Genomic DNA, 16,233 nt, shown 5'->3' with positions numbered 1-16,233 from the left:
TGTTAAAGTGCATCTAATTAATCGTAAATCTTGCCAATATGCAAGTCCAGGGTCCCAATGTAGTCTATTCTTAACTGGCTCCCGTGTTCAGGAACACAGAGTAATGCGACAGTAACAGCTGGTTTTGTCAGCACTGTCTACATCTTAGAATGTGCATCCTTCTACAGATGCACCATAGAAAGCATTTTATCAGGATGCATCATAGCTTGGTTTAGGAACAGCTCCATCCAAGACCGCAAGAAATTGCAGCGAGTTGTGGACGCAGCCCAGACCATCACACAAACCAACCTCCCTTCTATGGACACCATTTAAACCTTACGCTGCCTCGGCAAGGCCTGCAGCATAATCAAGGACGTCACACCCTGGCCCTCCCTCTTCTCTTCCTTCCTATCAGGCAAAAGGTATAGAAGTGTGAAAACGCACACCTCCAGATAATAAAACAATGTTATCAGGCAACTGAACCATCCTACCACAACCAGAGAGCAGTGCTGAACTACTACTCTTTGGTGACCCTCGGACTATGTATGATCGGACTTTGCTGGCTTTACCTTGCACTAAACATTATTAGTAAGATTAAACGAGAACTTACCAGTTTGAAGTTTGATCTTGATTTTATGAGGAGTTACGATGAGCGATTACGTGAAGAAGGGCCGTCCGTCTGCGTGCGCGTCAATCTTCAAAGCAGCGGTGTTAAATCACAGATAAAAAGAAGACCTGAGAATAGTAAGATTGTGAAGAAACTAGAACTTCCATATGACCTTGATAGTATGAGGGTGGGAGCGGTGGGCACGTAATCGCTCATCGTAACTCCTCATAAAATCAAGATCAAACTTCAAACTGGTAAGTTCTCGTTTAATCTTACTATTTTACTTCGGAGTCACGTGAGTGACTACGTGAAGATTTCAAAGCTCTGTGATTTTATGCCGGTTATGAATCCAGGCGTCACACACTGAATGGATTGACCATGGATGAGTGTAATCATTAAAGCATTCAGACATTACGTAGTTAAGTAAAGACACTGATGCTTTAAATGAAAGAAACATTTAAAAAAAAGTTACCCCTCCCAACCTTGGGGGGAAACTAGGGGACAGAACTTAAAATGGTACGTGCAAACACCCCCAGTCCGGTTATGAGTTTGTTATAAAACCGGTGGACCGTTATTTCATTCGTCCATCCTGCAGCCACTAGGATGTCGTCAAGGGGCACGTGCATAGCTCTTGCTGCCGACGTAGATGCAGCCCTGGTGGAGTGAGATTTAACTATATAAATGTTCACTCCTGCTACCGCCATTACCTCCTTTGACCATCTGGAGATGGTTTGAGTTGACACCTTCTCGTGTGTTTTTTTATGGCTGATGAGGACCGATTGTTCTGAGCCTCTGAGGATCTCCGTAACTCTCAGATAGTGGTGTTAGTATGTTACCACACACACAACCTTTGGTCCTCTGGATATGCCAAGAACTGGATCTTCATCCCTGGCATTCCTGGCCTGCTCTGTTTTATCAGGTTCCTGATTACAAATGTTATGTTGCTCATATTGGTGGTCATGTAGTCCAACCGTAGCTTTTGCAGTGTCTGGACTCTTTGTCAGCATACCACCTTCAGGGTTAGTTATAGGCGGTCCCCACTGTCAAAGTAGGGTTAGTACCACGCTCACATCCCATGTGTCCATGTACCTTGGGGGTATTAAATTGTAAATTCCCTTCATGAATTTTGTTGTAAAGGGGTGCGTTCCTATCGACCCGTGCCCTGCTTCCAGCATCAGATAGGAGAGTGCGCCTCTGGCACTATAGATTGCACTATAACTTTGTTTATAGTTATAGTACAGAGTTGATAGGAAATCCAAGGCATCCGTTATCTGAACTGTGTTGTATTTGTTCGGACAGTCCTGTGCCTTGAAATGGCCTCCTCAGAATCTGCAGACCAACAAGTTAATACGTTCATGTAGTGGATGATTGCACTCTGTAACTGGGTTCACTAGGAGGTCCCTGCTCTTGGGTACAGCCATAACTGGCTGGACTATAATTCCCAAAATTTTTTGGGAACCAGGCTTGAGTAGGCCAATATGGCACTAGCAATATGCCTGTGGCTTAGTCTTGCTTGATTTTGGTCAAGCATCGGTTTGTGAGACAAATTGGCGGAGAGCATACATAAACATTCCTCCCCAATTGAGGGACAAAGCATCCACTGCCTTTGCTCCAGGATCCAGCTCGCAGGACACATATCTGGGTAACTGATGGTTTAGTCTAGATGCAAACAGATCAATATCTGGTATGCCAAATCGTGTAGTTATTTCGTTAAATACTACCCGATTCAATATTCATTCTGTGTGGTTATTAAATATTCGTGATCCAGCATCTGTCACGCTATTATCTCTACCTCGTAGATAGACCGCTGTAACCCAAATATTCCTCTCGATACACCAGTGCCAAATGAGGTTCGACAATCTGACGCAAGATACAGATTTTACACCACCATCGTGATTGATATATGCCACCGCTGTGGTGTTATCAATCTGAATTTGAACAAGCACAGGTTGCATGTTGCTACAGAAAACCTTGAGTCCATATTGTGCCCCCAACAATTCTAGGTAATTGATTCCATGTGTTGGGGAATTACAGACTCCTGCTCATTCCATTTGCCCCCACAGCTCTAGACTGTGTTTGTGGCTCCCCATCCTTAGCCGCTTGCATTGGTCTGAAGAACCACCGATGGCTTTCGAGCAAGATTTCCCTTGAGCTGTCTCACGTTCGTTATCCACCATAGTTATTCAACAATGGTCTCTGCTGGCAATCCATAGTTTTGCCAATTTGGCCTGCATGGAATCTGAGTGTTCGTTCCTTTGCTCACTGTAAATTCTGGTAATGCAAAGGCCCGTGACGTACTGCTGGAAATGCAGCTACTATTTGCCAATTACACTCGCTGTTTGCCTGATAGATGGCTAGTATTTGACTATCAGGTCATAGCAAGCTTACTTAAATCTTGTTGTTTGCCCCTAGGCAAAGTCACCAACATATTTACTGTGTTTGATAGTAAATCCTAGGTAATCAATTACCCTTGTAGGTGTCAATTTTGATTTAACTGGATGAATGAGGTAACCAAGTCTTTCAAACAGGGTTTTGGTTTGCTTTGACTGATGCTTCTGCCAATTCTTGATGACTCCAAAATGAAAATGTCCTCCAGATATGCCATTACTATGTGGTTCTGAGAATTGGTTTCCGTAGTTTAGTCAATAGTCTAGGAGCTGATGTCAACCCATTTGGCAGAGCCATGCCATCTAGTTAAACTTCAAATATCTCCTGCTCTTAGTGATTAGACACCGAATAGTATGCATCTTTGAGGTCGATGCATGCCATGTGACCATTTTATAGGAAGCTCCTATAAAACAGTTGTTAGACCGTAACAAATATTTACTGTTCTGAAAGTCTGTACTGCACATACGAGTTAAACCTGGATGAAGTGACATCCTCCATCTGTCACCTGTCCTGAAAGGCAATCCTGCCCATAATACTGGGCCTGCCTCGAAGACAACTCCGGTCCGAGTTCCAAGTCTGCTTGGAACCTATGTATGTTGTGCAGTAAAAAGAATCACGTTATTATCTGTTTTTTAAAACCAGATCTGAAATACATGTTATTGTCATTTTGAACAAAAACACAAGAGTAAAAATTACCAACATGTAACTGGTCCACAATCTCTTGTTTCGGTAAACCCAGACCCACCTACCTCCATGGCTACCGGTGGTCTTATGGTAAGCCCAAAGGCCCCTGATGCGGGTTCCTTTTCTCTCCTTGATTGGGAGTAGGACTGGTAGGGAGTGTGGATTCCATGTTTCTCCTGACCTCTGCTTGGGTCTTGGTCTGAAAAACCTCATCATACTGAGCCTGCCTTGTAAGACAATTCTGGCCATAATTTTGAGTCTGCCTTGAAAGACGACTGATCATATTTCCGTGCCCAGCCCCTATGGAGGTGTGGGGTGTGTTGTCGCCTACTGATGAAGTTTTGCTTGTCGTTGGTACCTTGATTGGTCCGACAGCTTTTGCTTCCTTCTTCTGGTCTTACCTGAAGAGAGGATTCGGAGGCTGGTTTCTCCAAAGTCACCCTGATAGCGCTGTTCCCTTGCCGGCACTTGTAGCGAGCGGATATTCTGCCAACTGCTGGCTCTTGAGGCCATATGCATGTGCTTCAGTATGTTCATACTTTAAATTCGAGATCAGTTACCTACGGATCACTCGCACTCCCCTCCACTGAGAGATTTGTAGGCAGCCCTGAAAACAGGTGCTACCGCAGGCCCCTGAGGATACCTGCGCTGACATGGTCTCTCCAGCGGACCTAAATGAGGTTCTTGCTTTGGGTCAGACTGAAACTGACCGTGGATGTTCCTCTCCTCAGAGCAGGAGACATTTGTGCAGCCCTGAAACAGGTGCCGCTGCCTGTGGGTTCTCCATACTACCCGGGCTGATAACTCCCTACTTTGGAGTATATCATTGTGGAGCACCTCTCCGTCAGGTGCTCCATGTGGGTTTTGAACATTTAAACACGTTACCCATGAAGGAGGTTATCCTCTCCATCCGGGATCCTCCTGGCCCGACTTGTTTGCGGGCTTTCTCCTTACGCTCCCTTCCTCAGAGCGAGAGATCAAACAGTGGCTAACCCTCCAATTGGGTTTGCCTAGGTACTCCTGGCCCGTTTTGTTTTCCCCATGTGTGAGGCTGCTGGCACGGCCTGCTGTAGAGGCCCATGCTGATATTGCTCCCTCCTTCGGAGCAGATCATTGTTGGAGCAACTTCTCCATAAGTTGCTCCATGTCAGAGAGTCGTCCTCAGACGCTCTCCGTTGAGGGAGGGTATCCCTCTTCCCCGGACTCATCTGAGTCAACGGGTTTGTCAGACTTGCGGGTGGTTTTTACGTCCCGCAGGACCACCACGGAGCTCCTCCTCCTGCACCAAGTCTTCTCTTGCCGGTTCTGCTGCCGGCGGTAATGTCGGGAACAAGACCGTCGCCCGCTACTGGGAATGCTGCGGTCTTCGGCAGCCGACTTCCCCGCGGACCGTCTCCTCGACATCTGGGCTCTGAAACTACTAAATGCTTCAAGCCCGAAAGAACGCAGGTAAGTAGTTCAACTTTCCTTACCTGCCCATCCCGACGGCTGGGAGGATGCAGTGCCTCTGCCAGTCCGTCGTGCGCGTTGCGTTCAGACGTTATGTCGCGCACGCAGACGGACGGCCCTTCTTCACGTAGTCACTCACGTGACTCCGAAGTAAAATCTCTTATTATGTATCTATACACAGCAAATGGATCAATTGTAATCATGCATCGTAATTCTGCTGACTGGTTAGCATGCAACAAAAGCTTTTCACTGTACCTCAGTGGTACACGTGCCAATAAACTAAACTGAACCTGAATTGAAGTCATAAATAAAAGTACTTTTTATTATAATCACCGTTGTACTTACAAAATGTAGTCCATTTTTAATTTGCAAGTTGCAAGATCCTCTAAACTCTACTCCATTTTATTGAGTGTTGATAGCCAGGCAAGCAATAGCTAAGACGTAGTGACTACTTCTTTGCTGTGGCATATATTAATCGTCCAACATACCAAGTAGGAATTGATTTTAATATCTCTTCACAAAACAGCAACTTCAGATGGTGAGACTCCCTCACTATAGCAAAAGACCATTAGTTTAAATTATACGAAAGCGCTGAACAGCGACTTAATAACCTTGATAACTGATAAACTGCCAGAATAACAGTACGAGATAGACACAAAATGCTGGAGTAACTCAGAGAGTCAGGCAGCATCTCTGGAAAGAATGAATGGGTGAAGTTTCAGGTCGAGACCCTTCTTCAGACTGATGTCAGGGGAGGGGGAGGGACAAAGATAGAATGTAGTTGGAGACAGTAAGTTGTCACAGCTTAAGGATAAGGGGGAAATCCTTTAAGACCGAGATGAGAAAAACATTTTTCACACAGAGAGTGGTGAATCTCTGGAACTCTCTGCCACAGAGGGTAGTTGAGGCCAGTTCATTGGCTATATTTAAGAGGGAGTTAGATGTGGCCCTTGTGGCTAAAGGGATCAGGGGGTATGGAAAGAAGGCAGGTACGGGATACCGAGTTGGATGATCAGCCATGATCATATTGAATGGCGGTGCAGGCTCGAAGGGCCGAATGGCCTACTCCTGCACCTATTTTCTATGTAAGTAAGACTAGTGGGAGAACTGGGAAGGGAGATTTTCTACATCGGCGAGACCAAGCGCAGGCTCGGCGATCGTTTCGCTGAACACCTCCGCTCAGTCCGTCTTAATCTACCTAATCTTCCCCTCAACTCCCCCTCCCATTCCTAATCTGACCTTTCTGCCCTGGGCCTCCACCATTACCAGCGCAATTGGAGGAACAGCACCTCATAATTCGCTTGGGTAGTTTATACCCTAGCGGTATGAACATTGACTTCTCTAACTTCACATAGCCCTTGCTTTCTCTCTCCATCCCCCTTCCCAGTTCTCCCATCAGTCTTACTGTCTCCAACTACATTCTATCTGTGTCCTGCCCCCTCCCGACATCAGTCTGAAGAAGGGTCTCGACCCAAAATGTCACCCATTCCTTCTCTCGAGATGCTACCTGACTCGCTGAGTTAATCCAGTATTTTGTGTCTACCTCCGATTTAAACCAGCATCTGTTGTGTCTACCTTCGATTTAAACCAGTTCTTTCCTAAATAGAATAACAGTATAACTTTGTCTGGTCATTTCCTCACATGCTACAAAACAGACTGATAGAGAAAATTAAACAGAATTTTGTAGCTTACCTGTGTACAGCAGCGCTTTAGATTGCAAGTGCAGTTTACGGATCTTTCAGCATCTTTACGTTCGAAGATACGAACACGTGCACAGGTCATCATACTCTCAAAATACCAGTACACCGGACCTTTCTCATCAACCTTGAATAAAGATAAAAATAAGATAGCCAAAATGAAGGAATGTTTTACCAGATATTGACACGAAACAACATTATGCTACATACATAACTGTGCCATATTTTGCATCCAAACATTTCACAATTACAAACATGCAGCAACATTTCTGGAAGACAGTTGCTGTATCAGGCAGGCAAATTAAATTGGAATAATGCAATGACTATAACCAATGCTCGTTATCCATGGGATAACGTTGCAGTGTTTACCTTTGAACAGCACCACTGCATCGGCCTTCAAAGGAATCAAACAAGGCTCCAATATATATTGTTTCTCTGAAGGAGGCATCACAAGACATTTGTAAAACTATTTGGAGTGGCTGCAAAAGCATCTTGCTAAAGTCGGATAAGTATTTACTGATAAGATATGAGGTATACAATTAAATATCTGATGTGGTTTCGTGCAGAACCGACCAATCTTTTTTTTGAGACTGCAACAAAGATCTTAACGTAAGTAAAAATGTAATGTACAGTAATTTTAGAACTTTGACACATTTACTTTTAAAGGTTGTTACAGAAAATAATAACAAGCAGATATCAGTGCATACATAACTAGTTACTAAATAGCATCAAGGGTGAGATCGTCACTAGTCCTAAAGATAATAATAATAATAATTTTTTTTATTTATGGGCGCCTATCAAGAGTCTCAAGGACACCTTACAAAAATTGAGCATGTAGAGGAAAAACATGTAAGGGGAATGAAATAAATAGTAGAGACATGACTAGTACACAAAGTAAAGACAGAATTCAATACAAAACACAGTACGAGGCAATTAATGCACAGATGAAAAGGGACGGGGACGTGGGGCTAAGGATTGGCAGAGGTGAAGAGATGGGTCTTGAGGCGGGACTGGAAGATGGTGAGGGACACGGAATTGCGGATCAGTTGGGGGAGGGAGTTCCGGAGCCTGGGAGCTGCCCTGGAGAAGGCTCTGTCCCCAAAACTGCGGAGGTTGGACTTGTGGATGGAGAGGAGACCGGCTGATGTGGATCTGAGGGACCGTGAGGGTTGGTAGGGGGAGAGGAGGTCAATGAGATATGGGGGGGCCAGATGGTGGAGGGCTTTGTAGGTGAGGATCAGGATTTTGTAGGTGATCCGGTGGGAGATGGGAAGCCAGTGAAGTTGTTTGAGGACTGGAGTGATGTGATGCCAGGATTTGGTATGGGTGATGAGTTGGGCGGCTGCGTTCTGGACCAGTTGGAGTCGGTTGATGTAGGTGGAGCTGATGCCAAGGAGAAGTGAGTTGCAATAGTCCAGTCGGGAGGAGATGAAGGCATGGATGAGTCTTTCAGCAGCGGGCGGTGTGAGAGAGGGTCTGAGTTTGGCGATGTTGCGGAGATGAAAGAAGGAGGTTTTAATGACATGGCGGATGTGAGGCTCAAGGGAGAGGGTGGAATCAAAGATCACGCCAAGGTTGCGGGCCTGGGGAGATGGGGAGACAGTGGTGCCGTCGATGGTGAGAGTGGGGTTATTGATTTTGCTGAGTGTGGCTTTGGAGCCTATGAGGAGGAATTCTGTCTTATCGCTGTTGAGTTTGAGGAAATTATGTTGCATCCAGGTTTTTATAGCTGACAAACAGGAGTTGATATGGGAGAGGGGGGGGATTTGGTGCCAAGGTAAATCTGGGTGTCATCAGCGTAACAGTGGAAGTCCAGATTGAAGTGGCGGAGTATCTGACCAAGGGGGAGGATGTAGATGATGAAGAGGAGGGGGCCGAGTACGGAGCTTTGGGGAACGCCTTGAGTGACTGCGGCTGTAGCAGAGGTGTGGTTGTGGAGAGAGATGAAGTGGGATCTGTTGGAAAGGTAGGAACTGAGCCAGCTGAGTGCTAAGCCTTCAATGCCGAGGTCTTTGAGTCTGGTGAGCAGGATGTTATGGTTCACTGTATCGAAGGCTGCGCTCAGGTCGAGGAGGATGAGGATGTTGAGGGAACCAGTGTCAGCAGAGGTGAGGAGGTCGTTGAGGACTTTGAGGAGAGCAGTTTCTGTGCTATGGAGGGGGCGAAAGCCAGATTGGAGGGGTTCAAGTAGGTTATACGCAAGGAGGTGGGAATGAAGTTGCGACGCAACGATACGCTCCAGGGTTTTTGAAAGAAAGGGGAGGTTTGAGATTGGGCGGTAGTTAATGAGAGAGGAGGGATCAAGACCAGGTTTCTTTAAGATTGGTGTAACGGCAGCAGTTTTGAAAGCGGAGGGGACAATTCTTTGGGACAATGAGGAGTTGAAGAGATTAGTGAGGTAGGGGCAGAGAACGGGGAGGCAGGACTTCAACAGGGGAGTGGGGAGAGGGTCGAGGGAGCAGGTAGTGGGTTTGGAAGAGCTGATGAGTTTGGAGATTTCAATAGGGGTGACCAGGTCAAACTGGGAGAGGAAGCAGTGTGGAGGAGGGGTAAGGAGGTCAGTGGAGATGTTGAAAGGAGGGGCCTTGGTAGGTGGTGGAGTAGATGCTGGGGAGTCGGGTACAGGGGATAATGATTGATAGATGGTGCTGATTTTATCAGCAAAAAAGTGGAGGAATGAGTTGCAGAGATCCGGAGTAGAGGTAGGGAGAGTGTTGGCTCGAGGCTTGAGGAGGTTGCCCACTGTGGAGAAGAGGCTTCTGTGGTTTAGGCAGGTGGAGGTAGGCAGATTTTGCAGCAATGAGAGCATGGTTAGTCAGCAGATTCTACAGTGAACTAGTTTGGGATCTCTTTGATTTAATACTTCAGGGCTCGAAATTAGCGGTTCCCCGGGTGCCAATGGCAACCTACAGTTCCGCCGGGCAACCTGAAAGCCATGCCATTTTGCCCAGCTTGGCAAGCACCTATCGTTTAACTCTAAGCGGGCCCCCTCTCTATCTCTCTGTCACTCTCCGTCTCCATTTCCGCCCAACATCCGTATCCGTGTCCGGGTCTCCGCTCACTCCTCATCCGCCGGCACGGCAGGCCGCCTTATACATGCGCACTGTCACGGTCTGCACATGCGCACTGCCACGGCAACTGATCGGCGTCGGCCACTTTCTCCCTCCCTTTGCATTGTGGGAGATCTGGCCGCCATTGCTGTCCGGTCGCCGCCTCACCGCGACCGCTGAAAATCAATGCAGAATGACTCCCTGGAGCTGGAGTAACTCCCTGGATTAACTCTTGCTTCTTGGTTTCTTGGTCCTCCAAAAATATTAGAAATTGAATTTAAACTGGAATTGACCCACCACAACCAATCTCCAAACTCTGAAAAATAACAGCCCATTGCATTTTATCTGTTTATTTATTGTGTATATATATGGGCTATGGTATATAGACACACTGAACTTTTATCTCCTGTTCTGTATTATGTTTACATATTCTGTTGTGCTGCAGCAAGCAGGAATTTCATTGTCCTATCTGGGACACATGACAATAAAACTCTCTTGACTCTTTACTTGGACTTAAGCAAAAAAGGGTTATTGGGAAAAAAGAGCTATCTTAAATTAAGTTGCCTCTGGTTGGGTACCTATGGTAGGGTGAAGACTATTCCATGCTTTAATTGTGCGGGGGAACTCCATGGAGCAGCCAGCATCTTTGGATAGAGGAAATTGGGTGACGTTTCGGGTAGCGACCCTTCTTTAGATTTCCTCTGGTTTTAGTGTTTTTAGTTTAATTTACCCGTACACTAGTTCTATCCAACTCATTGGCAACATAATTCAAGAGTCAAGAGTGTTTTATTCTCTCACGTCCCAGTTAGAACAATGAAATCCTTACTTGGAGCAGCACAACAGAATATGTATACATAGTACTCTGTAAACAATGTTATAAACGAGAAAACAAAACTCCATACAGACAGCATACATATTCAGGATCAATTCCGGGTCTCTGGCAATTTTAGGCAGCAACTTTATGGCCAATGGACTGCCCCGTAGTCTTGAACTGAATTAAAACATACAGTAGCTGTAAAGGGGGACATAGCGTCACTTAGAGATTTAAGACTCAAAATGGATAGTTTCTTTTTTTTTTAGAAACCATAGCTATCAACGTATAATTTTTTGTGTGTTGGAAAATAAAATATAGTGGCACAGCTGGTGGACTTGCTGCCTTACACGCCAGAGATCTGTGTTCGATCCTATTCTCAGGCACTATCTGTGTTGAATTTGCACATTCTCCCTGCAAGCGTGTGGGTTTCCTCCCACATCCCAAAGACGCATTGGCTTTGTAGGTTAAATTGTCTCTGTAAAATAGCCCCTAATGTCTAGAGAGTGGGTGAGGAAAGTGGGATAACAGAACTGGTGTGAATGGGTAGTCAAAAATGCTGGAGAAACTCAGCAGGTGAGGCAGCATCTATGGAGCGAAGAAAATAGGCGACGTTTTGGGTCGAGACCCTTCTTCAGACTGAAGTGAGGGTGCGGGGTGGGATGAAGAAAGGAAGAGGCGGAGACAGTGGGTTGAGGGAGACTTGGGAAGCGGAGGAGAAAGCAGGGACTACCTGAAATTGGAGGTCAATGTTCATATCGCTGGGGTGTAAACTGCCCAAGCGAAATATGAGGTGTTGCTCCTCCAATTTACGGTGGTCTCACTCTGGCCATGGAGGAGGCCCAGGACAGAATGGTTGGATTTGGAATGGGAGGGGGAGTTGAAGTGCTGAGCCACCGGGAGATCAGGTTGGTTACTGCGAACAGAGCGGAGATATTGGGCGAAGCGATGGCCAAGCCTACGTTTGGTTTCACCGATGTAGGGCATCTGACACCTAGAGCAGCGGATGCAATAGATGAGGTTGGAGGAGGTGCAGGAGCTGCTTGTGTCCTTGAATGGAGTCAAGGGGGAGGTAAAGCGACAAGTGGAGCATTTCCTGCAGTTGCAAGGGAAAGTGCCAGGAGAGAGGGTGGTTTGGGTGGGAAAGGACAAATTGACCAAGGAGTTACGGAGGGAGCGGTCTCTGCAATAAGCCGACAGGGGAGGAGATGGGAAGATGTGGCCAGTGGTGGGATCCCGTTGATAGGCAAGGCTGGAGAAAATCAGCGGGTGAGGCAGCATCTATGGAGCGAAGGAATAGGCGACGTTTCGGGTCGAGATCCTTCTTCAGACTGATGTCGGGAGGGGTGGGGGGCGGGAATAAGGAAGATGCGGAGACAGCAGGCTGTGGGAGAGCTGGGAATGGGAGGGGAAGGAGGGAGAAAGCAAGGACTACCTGAAATTGGAGAAGCCAATGTTCATACCGCTGGGGTGTAAACTACCCAAGCAAAACATTAGGTGCTGTTCCTCCAATTTGCGGTGGGCCTCACTCTGGCCATGGAGGAGGCCCAGGACAGAAAGGTCGGATTCGGAATGGGAGGGGGAATTGAAGTGCTGAGCCACCGGGAGATCAGGTTGGTTATTACAAACTGAGTGGAGGTGTTGTGTGAAGCGATCGCCAAGCCTGCGCTTGGTCTCACCGAGGTTGATCATGCACTGAATAAACCAACCAGAATTTTGTTTGGAAGTGGAACGAGATAATAGGAATTGCATCCATTGCAACGTGTAAAAAGAGATGAGATACTGTATTGTAATTTTGCTGCAAGTCATTGTGGTATATACACATGTCTTGATTGGTGAATATGTTTAGTTTGCAACTTTATTTGAAGCAGAAATAATATGTGAATGCTTCATTGACCATAATTCCGACTGGTAACTACGCACTTCGTCCTTCAAATTATCGCACGCGTCATGCAAGCCGTCTTAAATGACAACCTAAATTGTCATTTGGCAACCTAAAAAGCTGCCGAGGTTTCCCGGCTGGCAACAGGGAAAAAAAGTTTAGTGAGAGCCCTGTACTTGAACAAATTATTGACCAAGATTCACGAACAGCCTAAATCTTCTGTTAATAAATTAAATAATGGCAGCAAAACTAAAAGGGAAGATTAAAATATTCCTGTGAAGCGAGAAAAAATGTTACATATAAAATCCAATGAAGTACCAAAATAAAAGCATCACAAACTCACACTGACATGTCAAGACATGGGGTGGAATGACACTTCAAAGATTCCTTACATCTAGGGGTGTTACTACATACATTCTGCGTAAACTAATTTAGTTAATACTGCCTGATTAAACAACCCTAATTATCAATTCAATAATGAACCAAAATATCATTATTTAATAACTATACTCACAGTAACGACAAGGTCAGTCCTCAAGATTACTTTGGCTTCAGGAAGTTTACCATGTCCACAAGAGAACTTCCTTCACCATACTGCCTGCCATATGACAAGTTGTTGGCGGACAACCCAGGGATTGAATGGAAATTAACTTTTTTTTTTAAATGCTCCTGATCCACAAAGATAAGGGTATATTTTGTTCATATCATATGTTTTTTTCCAGTTTGCTTGTCGGCGTTTCTTATGCGTGCAAACACTTAAGCTACTGTATCCGCTTTATCAAAATAAAAATACAGGAAGACTGCTTCGAGGCAATAAGTCCCTGGGAAAATGGTTTCCCTGCAACTCTACAATTAGCCACCTGCTGCCTTTTTTTCCCTTTCACCCATTCCATAATCCATTCAGATTCCCTGAGTCTAATAACGTATGCATTTCAATCCCCAAAATTTAGTTGTCTACCTTGATCCCATATAAAACCCAGCACACTATTCTCAGCACCTTGGAATTAAACATGGTCTCCAGATGAATGCTCAGCTACAAAATCCAAGCCAGTACCATGAACACCTACTTCTGCCTCAATCTCATCTTTCACCAACTGTCTTAATTCACTTGTCAACAAAACATCTCAAAACGTCATCCATGCCAATGTTAGCGCAATAATTTCATTGTCCTATACAGGGACACATGACAATAAACTCACTTGAACTTGAACCATGACTATATCTCATCACATTATTGTCCAGTCTGCTTCCATAAATTTGTGGTGATCTAAGCTTCCAAATCCCATGTATAGAACACGGAGGAAACCCATGCGGTCACAGGGAGAACGTTCAAATTCTACACAAATACACCCTAGGTCAGGATCAAACTTGGGTCTCTGGCAGCAAGGCAGCAGCTTTACCAGTGGCTCAAATATTGGCAAGTGTTGGCCATGTTATGTAAAAACAACAAAACATATTCTGAATAATGTTAATTCTGAGTCACATATCATGGAGATATTTAATATAATTTGCTTCTTACCTCAGAGGGTACCTCAGAGAGCTTTGGTGAACTTACAGGAGTCGATTGTCCTGTTTGCACATCAGTGGATCCAGACTCTTTTGGACTAAGTGGAGATTGTGATTCAGACAAAGAGGGGCTTCTATTAGCATGATAGGATTCGAAGTGAGGTGCGATGTAAACTGGCTCAGGGTCCACCTCCCCCTCCTCACGAACCCACAGAGGATATGAGCGCACAGGTTGTTCTGGCTCAGGAACTGCTGCAGGGTTGAGGAAAAAAAAATGGAGGAAGGTTATCTTTTACCCTTTCAGTGTGCACACTGGTCGTTTATTAATAATGAGTTGGCTGCACAAACATTTGGTATGGTTTCTCCTTGTCTTAATGCAATAGGGATCCGAGGATCTAAAGGCATAATTATTAACAGTACTAATCTCCATCCTACCAGAAAAAGGATATGAAACCAATAATAGATATTACAACAAATATGAGTAATATTTTACATTAGTCCTGACTGCCTATTGTTTCACCCCTTAAAAATATCCAAAATGCTAGCATTTATAAATTTCTAATCTTCCGATACAATTTTGTTTCATTATCGATTTGCCATACAGTTTTCTGATGGTCTTCATTTCACATCTATTTTAATTTTACAAATGAAACTGAACCTATTACATATTTCAAATGCCCAGTCAGCATTAGGAATGTAAAATTCTTCATAATTTTGCGCCGATCTACAATTAAAGCTGTTACATACACTACATTGCACTTCAGTAATAAAGGTAAAGAGGAACAACTATATATTCTGTCTCTATCAAAGCACTGAAAATAATCTGTTTTTCTTAAAATCTATTTTCTTAAGCATCACAAGAAAGGACTGTCGAGTCAGTGATTTAGCAATTCATCAGAAGTACTACGACTCTAATTATGCAGTCTTCAACAATCCTGTGACATAAAAATTCTGTGGTACATGAGTATTGGCCACAAGCCAAATCTGGTTCAACATTCTTTCATGCAGTCCTCAACCTACTACCCCCATTTCTTATTCCACAGATGCTGCCTGATCTGCTGAGCTTTTCCAATGGTTTCTGTTTTTAGTTCCGATTTGCAGCAATAAGTTTTTTTTAATTTTCATGGACCACTTATTCTTTGTACCTATACAGGGGCAGACCTCAAGCCCATTCTGTAAATTTCCAGGATACCTGGAATTTTGATTGATAAAATAATTATTAGCCTATCCTCAGGATGCAGCCACTTGAAACTTTGTTGACTGACTCAATTGAAAGATTGAGGCTAATGCTTCAAACTACAGTGCCGTCCATAATGTTTGGGACAAAGACCCATCATTTATTTATTTGCCTCTGTACTCTACAATTTTAGATTTGTAATAGGAAAAAAAATCACTTGTGGTTAAAGTGCACATTGTCAGATTTTAATAAATTTTGGAATGTGCAGTTCTTAAAAGTATAAAATGATCTACAATTTTAAATATCACTAGACCAAGTGCAGACCCGTTGAGTCTGTTCCCCCAATGTGCGGTTGAGGGGGGGGGGGGGGGAGGTATGCGGTGTCACACACATTAACCACTCCCCCCACACACACTAACTACCCCCCCGCACACCCGTTGATATATTAATATTATTAATTTGCTCCTTTTATCCCATAATCGGCCTATCTACTGACGCATAGCCCCCAACTCGCAAGCGCGTCTAGAGAGGGAGGGGGGGTAGGGGGTAGAGAGTGAGGGCAGAGAGAGAAGGGGGGGAGGGGGAGAGAGAGGGAGAGGGGGGGAGAGGGGGACAGGGAGGGGGGGACAGGGAGGGGGGGGGGACAGGGAGGGGGGGGGGGGGGCAGGGAGGGGGGGACAGGGAGGAGGGGGGACAGGGAGGGGGAGGACAGGGTGGGGGAGGACAGGGAGGGGGGGGACAGGGAGGGGGGGGACAGGGAGGGGGGGGACAGGGAGGGGGGGGACAGGAAGGGGGGACAGGAAGGGGGGGACAGGAAGGGGGGGGACAGGAAGGGGGGGGACCAGGAGGGGGGGGACAGGAAGGGGGGGGGACCAGGAGGGGGGGGGGACCAGGAGGGGGGGGGGACCAGGAGGGGGGGGGGACCAGGAGGGGGGGGGGGGGAACCAGGAGGGGGGGGGGAACCAGGAGGGGGGGGGAACCAGGGAGGGGGGGGGGAACCAGG

General features: G+C 45.7%; 1 protein-coding gene across 5 annotated transcripts in view; it reads right to left on the bottom strand.

Moving 5' to 3' along the window:
* Positions 1 to 16,233, bottom strand: part of LOC116976743 (MAX gene-associated protein-like) — a 115,908-nt gene that overhangs the window by 55,395 nt on the left and 44,280 nt on the right. For all 5 annotated transcript variants that reach the window (XM_033026632.1, XM_033026635.1, XM_033026633.1 and 2 more), the window contains 2 exons: positions 14,067 to 14,305; positions 6,800 to 6,931 (listed from right to left, as the gene is read on the bottom strand). In XM_033026632.1, the coding sequence (XP_032882523.1) occupies positions 6,800 to 6,931; positions 14,067 to 14,305 (371 nt within the window). The remainder of the gene's footprint in view (positions 1 to 6,799; positions 6,932 to 14,066; positions 14,306 to 16,233) is intronic.

This window comes from Amblyraja radiata, chromosome 9 (genome assembly GCF_010909765.2).
Source record: "Amblyraja radiata isolate CabotCenter1 chromosome 9, sAmbRad1.1.pri, whole genome shotgun sequence".
Taxonomy (NCBI): domain Eukaryota; kingdom Metazoa; phylum Chordata; class Chondrichthyes; order Rajiformes; family Rajidae; genus Amblyraja; species Amblyraja radiata.
This window is presented reverse-complemented; position numbering and strand designations above follow the sequence as displayed.